Consider the following 10109-nt stretch of genomic DNA (forward strand, 5'->3'; position numbering starts at 1 on the left):
TCCCCTAATTGAGAAGACAGCCCGTTGAGTACTCCAATGACAAAAGCAAAAGCTCCTTAACGCAGCTCCCCATTTTAGGGAAATTTGTTGCAGCTCAAAAGAGACACCCTTTATAGTGCCACTGACACGTTGAGGACGAGGGCCGTTTGCATATTGAACAAAACCGTGATGAGAACTATCCACGCTGAGTTCGTAATGAAATGAGTAAAGTCTCAGACGTGAGGCAGAGACGATTCCTTAAAACATTTCGAGACAATTCTCGCCTCATACTCACCAGTACTGGCGTCTATTTTTCGCCTCCAGGGAGAGAAATGGGAAATCTGCGCCCCCCCCTCCTCGTATTCTTACTTTTCGAAAGGTATCTTTTTTGCGCACCTTCAGGCAGGCTCATGGGGCGGTTGCCCCTCCTGCCTCCCGTAGACGCCAGCCCTGCGTAAGGAAGAACCTGAGATCGGCAGTACGGCAACTGGCGAACTGAAATTATTTCTTGCGCTCAACCGGCCAATGCCACGAAGGACAGAGTGATGTTGGAGGCTTGTACGACATTCAGAGATTGTTTGTTTCTCGTGGTAGTCTTCTTTTGCCTCTTGACACTCGCGTCGCTTGTGGATACAGTGTCATACGACATCGTGGAGACAATTGATGATCCGTGATCCCAGAAATGACATTTACAAATTCACAAATCTCCGAATTGCAGAAACTACTTGGGATTCCTAACCCTTGTTACGATTGGTGCTAAGGACGATGAGTTCTCGTATGCCTCGTTATAAATTCAAGCTTCAGAAACAGACTCTGTAGAGGGAAGCTTCAGTTTCGTTTAATGATCAGGAGCACCTTCTTAGTTGCAAAACTACTCCTAAGTGGATGCACATATAGCACTCAGAAAAGAAGCAAGTGAGCTGGTCAAGTTGATGTAAAACCCCATGCGAGTGCTGCAGTCTTCAACTCACTATAGTGACCTCCAGCTTCAAGTAATACGACTCATCTGTTTCCTATAGAAGCAACGGCAGCTGTGATCCAAAGATAAGAGCATGAAAGCTATCTCTATGTCAAAGGTAGAGTGCCAACACCTTACGTATCTGACGCATTTAACCTCCCTACCGGTAGCGAGAAACAGTCGTTCCCTCCCCCGACACCCTACTAACAGTCTTATCTTCCATTCTCCCGTTCCATAAAACGCGAGCGTGGCCGGCGGTCACCAGTTCATGTCGCGTCGGTTTGTAGCTCGAGCCGACGCCAGTCAATACCGCAATGACCAGAGTTGCACTGCTGACGTTGGCCTTCATGGCCGTGATTGCCGTAGCCTGTGGTAAGGCTACTCTAAAAGGAGCTCTGCGAGACGCTGCTCCACAGAAAGGCAAGATATGGGCTCTTCTGGTAGCTGGCTCTAACAGATGGCTCAATTATAGGCATCAAGCGGACATCTGCCACGCGTACCATGTTCTCCACAACCACGGCATCCCTGACGAGCAAATTGTCGTCATGATGTACGACGACATCGCCTACCATGAGAACAATCCTACTCCTGGTATCATCATCAATGCCCCCAACGGACCGAACGTCTACCTTAAGGTTCCCAAAGACTACACGGGAGACGACGTCACGCCGCAGAATTTCTTACACGTCCTACAGGGAAGGGCCGATCTCGTCAAGCACACCAAGGGAAGTCACAAAGTGATCAACAGCGGCCCCGACGACCATGTCTTCGTTTATTTCGCCGACCACGGCGCTCCAGGCCTTATTGCATTCCCAAACGACGATTTGCACGCGAAGGACCTGAATGACACCATTCTTGATCTCCACCGCCAGAAGAGGTACTCCAAGTTAGTCCTGTACGTGGAAGCTTGCGAGTCTGGGTCTATGTTTGAAGGCATCCTTTCGCCTGATATCAACGTGTATGCAACAACTGCAGCAAATAATCATGAGTCATCCTACGCCTGCTACTGGGACGTGGAACGAGGCGTCTACCTGGGTGATTGCTACAGTATCAACTGGATGGAGGATTCGGACAAGGAAGACCTACACAAAGAGAGCCTGGAGAAGCAGTTTCGTATCGTGAAAAATGAAACCAAAAAGAGTCACGTGAGCGAGTACGGAGATTTGCGGTTGGCCAAGTCGAAAGTGAGCGAATTTCAGGGAGAGAAACAGGCTGAACCTATTGTTGCCCCGAAATTTCCATTCGATGAAGTTGACAGTCGAGAAGTTGCCCTGGTCACTTTGAGAAAGAAGCTCGCAGCTGCAGCCCCGGAAGAGCGAGAAAGTATCGCGAAGCAGATTGAAGACATCCTGTCTAAGAGATTATTTGTCGATATGACGGTAGAAGAGCTTGCGAAGGAAGCAACCTTCGGGGAAAACATCAGGCTGCGCCATGTGCTCAACAGCCGTTTTCCGCTACGCGGTGACGCCGACCACCTGTGTTACAAGGCGTCCGTGCGTCACTTCGACGCACATTGCTTCGATCTCTCCGACAACCCTTACGCTTTGGCCAAGCTTGGACTCCTGAGCAATCTTTGTGCCCTCGGCCATACACCGGCCTCCATTCGTGCTGCTATTGAGGCTGTATGCACGCATGATTCAATAGTCGGAGCACTTTGAAACACTCGCTTACCTCGTAAATTGTAATCACGTTTTGAGCAACATTTACTCCTTCAGTTATAACCGAAGCCCCTCCTTAGTAGTTTGTACGATGTCTGAATAAAAGTGTTAATGATACCGATGGTATTAAACTCTCGTGACTCTTGTTTAAATTTAGTTTACAACACTTACCACGGAAACAAAAGTAGAAGAAAACCCTGTTCTCTCGCTTTTCAAATGTTGCTTTCTTTTGCATCCTGTCGTGCAGATCTTGTCTGATCGTGGCAGACTTATCTTCATTAGTCCGCTAAATAACGTCCTGTGGTCGGGCCAGCCTCGCTACATCACTACGGGTGGGTAATGAGAGAGATATTTTTATTCTCAACACTGTCTACCGTTACAGGTTTGATAACGGGACCGCGAGGCAAGTCTGTGGAGCTGTTTGTATACTTTCTGCTGAGGGAGAAACTGTGCTGTAGCCGACGTTCATTTCACGGAAGGCCATCTACCGGCATTCTGTGTTTAGGTGGCCGTGGAAATCTGCAGATAAAATAAAAGAAGGATTGCGTTTACCTTCCCTCGTGACACTTTTTTATGAGACAATAAAAACACTCCCGGGAATTTTGAGTTCTCGGTGAAGAATTCAAGGATGAGTTTTATCTGAAGGCGATTTGTGTCACGTTGCATACCTCGCAGTTGACGCGCAAAAATGCAGCGAGCTGCTGTTTGACATACAAGCGTCGTCTGCCCACGTCAAGTGAAACTTGTGACGTCACATCTGGTATTTCCTTCGCGCCGGTAGCAGTCAATCGCATAATGGCAGGTAAGGAGGCACTGCAACTACACTATAAGAAAAAGGGGTGTGTTCTTACACCTTTTTGAGAGGTAATACAACTCCCTTATGGAGTGTACGGATCCACCCCTCAAGAAAGGCTATGCCATTGGAAGAGGCATCCTCACTCCTTACAGTGTACATTGTGCATTGAGAGTGAAAGAATGCAAATCAGGTAATACCACTGTCGCACATTATATCATGTGCTTCATCAAATGAGGAACTACAGAAGCATGCGGCAGCTCCGCGGCTTGAAACACAAATCATTTTGTACATGCATTTATGATGCAGACAAGACAGTTGCAGCTCTCGGTGAAAGGGTGTTCAAGCTAAGCAAATGTTTGCTGCAATGGCGTGGCATATCCGATGTTGAAAACCCAGTAGATGCTTATTTGCAATGACACAGCTGATGGCACATCAGGGATAGTCCTTGGACAGTAACACATAAGCTGCTGCTAGAAACAGGTCACCGTGGGTACCTGGAGTCCTCTTCTATTGAGGTCCTGTAATGAAGAGACAAGCATTTCCGTATACTACACTATATCGTGGTACAGCTGTGCCTCGTAAATATGGATTCAGTTATTATGATCTTATGATTATATCTTGAATGCCCAACCAACCATTCATCCATCCATCCAGACTACGCGTTGGAAAAGTGCATTACTAAATCATTTCGCGCTGTCTTTGGGCAGCGGGTATATCGACGGGATGCGGATGTGCGGGTTGAGCCAAATGACATTGCTGCGGGTGCAGGTTGTGCGGGTGGGGGGTACGAATTTTCATTCCCGCACTCATCCTCAAGTTACATCCACTTTACAGACTTGGAGGTTTAGCTGACGCCATTGAATAAATTAGTTAAAATGCATAAAACCAACTCTGTATGGCCAAAGTTCACAGATGAATATTTTTGCCTGCATTTATTCCCCAGTGTTCCCTCTACTTTTGACATTATTACTAAGACATTCTCTAAATTGGCTTTTATACTACCCCTTGGTTGCGAAATGTTAAAGGTACCATAAAGCAGTCGAGGTGCAACCTCATATTTATAGGAGTAAAATGCCGCAAAATTTTCTCACATAGACGTTGTAGATCCCGAAAAAATCAAAATTAAAATCTACTGGCAACACTGTGGCGAAGCAGACGGACGAAACGTCCACTCCGCCAAGTACGGCGGCGAAAATGTCTCATGCGCACGACTCTGGGCCGAACACAGCGGCACCTCGGGCGCCACGGAAGTACTTGATAGGTTGGAACTTGGAACCATGTGCGCCATGTGTAACTTAGCTACTGAGTGCAAGATTCGGCTTGTGTTTATTTTCTTTCACACACGTTACATTTTTCTCAAAAGGTAGTATTTGCAAATCCCGACAGGAAAGCCATCTGTTTATCGGTCTCCTTGCTTACAGGGTTGCTTGACAAACTGAGGGCTTCTTCCCACCAGGCGTCGCCCCGACATTCTTGACTGCGTTTTTATTTACCGATTAAAAATACTTAGAGTCAACTCCTGAACATATTGCTCGTTGTGCTGAGCCTTTGAGTCAAGCACTCTCACGTCATGCTGATTGCATAGGTTCGCCCTCGACTGCTTTATAGTACCTTTAATTAGCTGCAGCCAACTGTCGTGCTTGCATAGCAAAGCCGGGATTTTTCCAACCTGAGGTTCAGTGTCGACGGTTCAAGTTACGTACCCCCCATCATGAGAAAGCATGTCGACATAAGAAGGACAAAAAAGATGTCTCGTTGTTGGTGCTTTCTCGCTTCCAGACTCAGATTTTTCTTTCTGGATGCGTAATATTCCAATCGGTGCTTTCTAAGCACTCTATCACTTGTAAGTACTTTGGTACCTACACAGAAAAGAAACTGAAACGGATTCTGTTATGAGACTCACCGATATTTCTGGTATTTCACAGCAATCGGAATTTTCGAAAAGCGCGGCAGTAGTGAACTTGGCCGCCGACAAACAGCATCGGTGCACACCAGTGTTGTGTGTAGCGGCGCTACTGTAATCGCTACTTTTTTCAGTAGCGGAGGTGTAATTCCGCTAGAGTTGTTATTTGTAGCGGGAAAGTAATTTCCGCTACAGTTTTGAGTAGCGGAACCGCCTCCGCTACCGCTACTTTTGAGGGAGAAAATAAAATAAATTAGACGCTATATTCTAGCGTCTAAAGGTGATTTTACTACATGCTCCGTATCGTATTCAACTGCGAAATCGGTAACGATACATGCTATTCACTTTAGGCTCGACCGATTCATGTCAGCCTTCAAACCGCTGCTGTCTTAATCCCGAGGTTCAAGCTCTCATGGCTCAAGGATGAAAACCAACGAAAGGAAGTAACCAGCTTGATCGTAAACGAAATGTTAAGGTGTTCGGTCGAACCAAGTGAGCGCGCCGAGGAATCCAATGAGCGAGCTCCATGCAGATGATTTCTTTTCTTTTCGGGAGTCAACTTCTACAGCAGATCCAGCTGATCGTGAGCTTACTCAGTACCTCTTTGTGCCAGATAACTTTAATTTGACATCGTTAAAGCAGGGTTATCCAAGAGTGCACGGGGCGTTCCTCAAGCTGAATACCGCCGTTCCGTCATGTGTGTCTGCCGATACGTTCACCAAAAAACGTGTTAGGCTCAGTGACGGGAACTTTGAGCGGCAACTGCTCTTGAATGTGAATGCAAGTGTGTAATCACCAGGGTTGGCTACCGGAAACGGAAACGAGAAACGGTAATTACCGAAATTCAACAGGAAACGAAAATGGGAACGGAAACAAAATTGTTTTAGTTTCCACTACCAGAAACCGAAACGGAAACGAAATTCAAAAGTGGTTAACGTTAACGGAAACCAAATTCGCAGAATGTTTCCCTCGGTGTTTTCGCATTAATATGAAAATTATATATATCCGCACTATATTCTTCCAGTCATCATTCATTCATTCGTTTATTTTCGGGACTTTCTTCTCTGTTGAGCTCACTGCGCAGCAAGACGGACGCGAAAGTTTTGGATGACGTGTTATTTTTGCGCACGAGCGCAGACTTTTGAAACTTAAATTTCCGCAACCTAGAGAGGTATCTACTTGCGGTGTACAAGATTCGTGACGAACTTTGCATTAAAGTCTTTAGTGGTTGTGTTTGGTGTGGCTGTCCTTTAGCATCTATTATGTAACTAGAATATCTGACATGAAAAAGTCAAAACCAGACAGTACGAGTTCCGAATGAGAAACAGAAACCAGTACCTCGGTTACCTCGGAAACGGAAATAGAAACCGCTACCGAAAATCCTCCAGAAACGGAAACGGAAACGAAAAGCCGAGTTTTTCAGTTCAATGTATAGAGCTGTGAACTGAAGTCAAAACTGAGTAGTTTGGTATGCAAGGCTATCCAACTCAAACTGAGATGAGGTGCTACCGTGGCTGACATGATGCAACAAAATTCACAATGCATACTGATAGCTAAAGTGTACAACTGCAAAGTTAAACATGGACCCAACGCAACAAAGTAATGGCATAACATATTGACATACATAACAGTAGGTGCAAAAACAAAACAGAAGGTGGCTCGACAACTATCTGGCCACCCTAGCATGAACACAGTTGAACGGCATGTTAGCGAAACAAACAGACGGCTTTCTAACGTTTTGTGACAACCATAGTTGCAAAAATCAAACGAAAATGGAGAGGCTGTAAAGTGTGAAAAAAGACTTACTGCTCTCAAAGCATACACTAACAATTAAAGGTGATGCACAAACGACAAAGCAGTTGTGATGATGTATATACATTTCTTGACAGGCTGCTAGAAGTACCTGTTGACAATTGTCTCACGTACGCGCATTGCCTGTGATATGAAGGAGTCATTTCGACTGATGGGTTCACCCTCCTCGCTGGGTTCGTCCTCAGTCACTGTAACTGTGGCACTGTCATGTTCTGTAGCTGCCGGTTCAGGCTCCTCTGCAGGCTCAGGCAAATGGTATGAAATGCACATATTGTGTAGCACAGCACAAGCAGTGATGATATTGCAGGCTCTGTCTGGTGCAAAGTGAAGGGTGCGGTACCTTTGCAGGCACCGGAATCGCATTTTCAGCACTCCGAAGCATTGCTCGATTCGAACCCTAGTCCTGCTGTGAGCTGCATTATATGCCACTTCTTTGTCTGATGCCGGAGCCCGGAATGGAGTCATCAACCATGGCTCAAGGGGGTAGCCAAGATCTCCTTTGAAGAAAATGATGTGTTACATATGTGTGTGTGTGTGTGTATATATATATACTCCATACAAGTACGAAAAGTCAAAAGGGGTCAAAGAGCTTACACGAAAACAGAGGAATTTATTAACACTGATAGAGACTGGGGTCAATGTTTACCGCTGCCTTCGATCAGTCCTCCTGGACTGTGGCACTGTCTGCCAACACCTCACCCACATCGGTGTTACTAAACTCCCCTTTGTGCTTTTCTGTAAGCTCTTTGTCATCCTCTGACTTTTCCTGCTACATATAGTACATGTATAGGATTATTAAACATGTATAGTGTTCGTGTATCTATTTAACTTGTTACACTATTCAAATATTCCATAACTAGCCTTTGTACCTTGTCTTATCTGACACGTACATTAATGCTAACATTCATTGTAACATCCATCATTGTGTACAAATAGTAATGCTCAAACTTTCCAGCTATGTCTTTCTACATGGCGTATATTTCTTTACTGTCTCTACCACTATCCTTTCTTTTAGCAATAAATGTCCCATATTTGTGTACATAGATTGTGAGTTTATTTGGCCCACAAACATGTAACTTACCCAGCAGCCACCCCCCTTGGTCGAACAGGACTGAAGCCCTCTGCCGTATCCTGCACATTGACCAGACAGCAGCGTCGTGACAGCTCCCCGGATAGCGTGCATTTAGGCGGAGGATTCTGCGATTAGCATCGCAAATCTGTGCATGAACAGTAACGTTGATATTTTTTTTCCATAGCAACATTTCTACCAATCATCTATTCTAAAAAGCATGATTCCCATCACGTACCCCCAGCACGTTCAGTGCATGGTACCCCTTGTGGCTGTAATAATTGCCATCAGTGAAACGTGGATCCTTGGTGCTGGGTGCTATGATTGCGACCGCTGTGCCGTCGACTGCACCTGCGTGAATAGGGACCCCATAGGTCGTAATAACATTCACCTGAGCCCTGAGCGTTCTTTTACAACATACCAAGGCATCCAGGCAGGCCTGCAACGTCGTAGAACCCACGTTTCACGGCCAGCTTCTCCTCCGGTGTTTGTGGGAAGCGCAGGTACTTGGGTGCGAGATGTTTTATCACAGCCAGGCTGACGGCGTGTAGAGACTCCGAGACAGGGCCCTTGGTCGTGGTGAAATATTCTTCATGAGCTATATTACCAAGAAAGGCCCCGGTCCCGTAGAAACGCAGTGCCATGAGCACCCTTTGTTCGACGGTAAGCGTGGTGGATCGCCACTGCTGCGCTGCAAGTGTTGCGATTGTGAGTACAGATACTATCCACAGTGAAGTTATCCCACCTTACTTTACTATATGTTACTCTTACTCTACTCGCTCTAGCGATATTTAACATGTTGAAGATCGCGTAGAGGCAATACAATGACAGCACCTCGCCATGAATAAACGAAAAGCAATACATACGTCGTTTCAAGTCTTCCCTGACGGCATCGCAGACTTCTCGATCTGCTTCTTTAGAAAGCCGGAAGTGCCTGATGAACGCATCGTCTGACAGGACAGTGAATGCGTCACTGTTAGAACGAAATACGCGTGTTATTTCGTCCTCACGCACGCCAACATCCTCGAAAAATGCGTAGAGCTCCGCCATGTTTTCTTCGCAGACGACGCTCACTGAGGACGAACGACGCAAAGATTTCTGTCGTCTGTCACCCTCGCCCAAATGACGGTTACCGAGATGCGCAGCTGCGGTGGAGGATGGCCAAGAACGGCGTTCCACGTGCAGGTGACGATAGGGGTCACGTGCGCGTGCCGTTGCCGTGGCAACGGTGACGAGCTGCGCTAAGCGATCGTGGCCAAGAACGCGCCCCAGGCGCGTGGCCATCGTCGTCGTTGTCCACGGCCCGCTACAGGAGGTTATGCATTCACTCGAAGTGGGCTTCCCTGCACAGCATGTCAGCTCTGCGGAGGTGCTAGCCTTATTGTTATTACAGCGTTCAACATGGTAGAGGTTTTCAAACAGCATCGATCAGGACATGTGCTGATCGATGCTGTTTGAGAAGAGCCTTGTTGAAGAGATTATGGTCATCAAACAACAGAAAATGCTCACTTGTTCTGACATAATCAACGCTTGTCCTTTATTAGTTCCCCAAACTAGTTTACATGTATAATAACAATGATGAATTCAACAGCTAAGGCGGATCCACACCATTATGGTTAAGGGAGAGGGTGGTTTCTTTGTCGAAGCGCGTAGTGGGGAGGGGAAAAATGGAAATGCAATGCGTAAACTAATGTTGTTGTTTTTTCGGGGGTACGATAGCCCAACCGCCTCTCTTCCAGATCGTCACTGCACTTACCAGAGTATAAAACCAGGGTTGCATCAAGCATCGTAGCTCGCTATTGGCCTACTTGATCACAGATCACTACTGTAAACACACACAATGAATAGGCCATTTGCAAAAGTTCGAAGGAGCAGCGCGCATGCCGGGAAATGCTATTGAACAATATACAGAGTCCGAATGGTAGGAAAGACAC

The 10109-nt window shown here is 46.4% G+C and overlaps 2 protein-coding genes across 3 annotated transcripts; one reads left to right on the top strand and one right to left on the bottom strand.

Annotated features, from left to right (window-relative positions):
* The first annotated feature begins 1221 nt into the window (after positions 1-1221).
* Positions 1222-2712, top strand: LOC135376148 (legumain-like). 2 transcript variants are annotated; one of them, XM_064608748.1, is made up of 2 exons: positions 1285-1357; positions 1410-2712. In XM_064608748.1, the coding sequence occupies exon 2, from the start codon at positions 1483-1485 to the stop codon at positions 2593-2595; it is 1113 nt and encodes a 370-aa protein (XP_064464818.1). In that variant the 5' UTR covers positions 1285-1357; positions 1410-1482; the 3' UTR covers positions 2596-2712. The 2 variants fall into 2 exon arrangements, with proteins under 2 accessions (XP_064464817.1, XP_064464818.1); XM_064608747.1 differs by having other exon boundaries at positions 1222-2712.
* Positions 2713-6990: 4278 nt separating this feature from the next.
* On the bottom strand, positions 6991-9408 carry LOC135376143 (putative nuclease HARBI1). The gene is made up of 5 exons (XM_064608721.1): positions 9042-9408; positions 8597-8866; positions 8414-8526; positions 8188-8323; positions 6991-7603 (listed from the first exon to the last, which is right to left on the bottom strand). Exons 1-5 carry the CDS (start codon positions 9223-9225, stop codon positions 7188-7190), a joined length of 1119 nt encoding a protein of 372 aa, XP_064464791.1. The 5' UTR covers positions 9226-9408; the 3' UTR covers positions 6991-7187.
* Positions 9409-10109: the final 701 nt, after the last annotated feature.

This window comes from Ornithodoros turicata, unplaced genomic scaffold, assembly GCF_037126465.1.
Source record: "Ornithodoros turicata isolate Travis unplaced genomic scaffold, ASM3712646v1 ctg00001047.1, whole genome shotgun sequence".
Classification (NCBI taxonomy): domain Eukaryota; kingdom Metazoa; phylum Arthropoda; class Arachnida; order Ixodida; family Argasidae; genus Ornithodoros; species Ornithodoros turicata.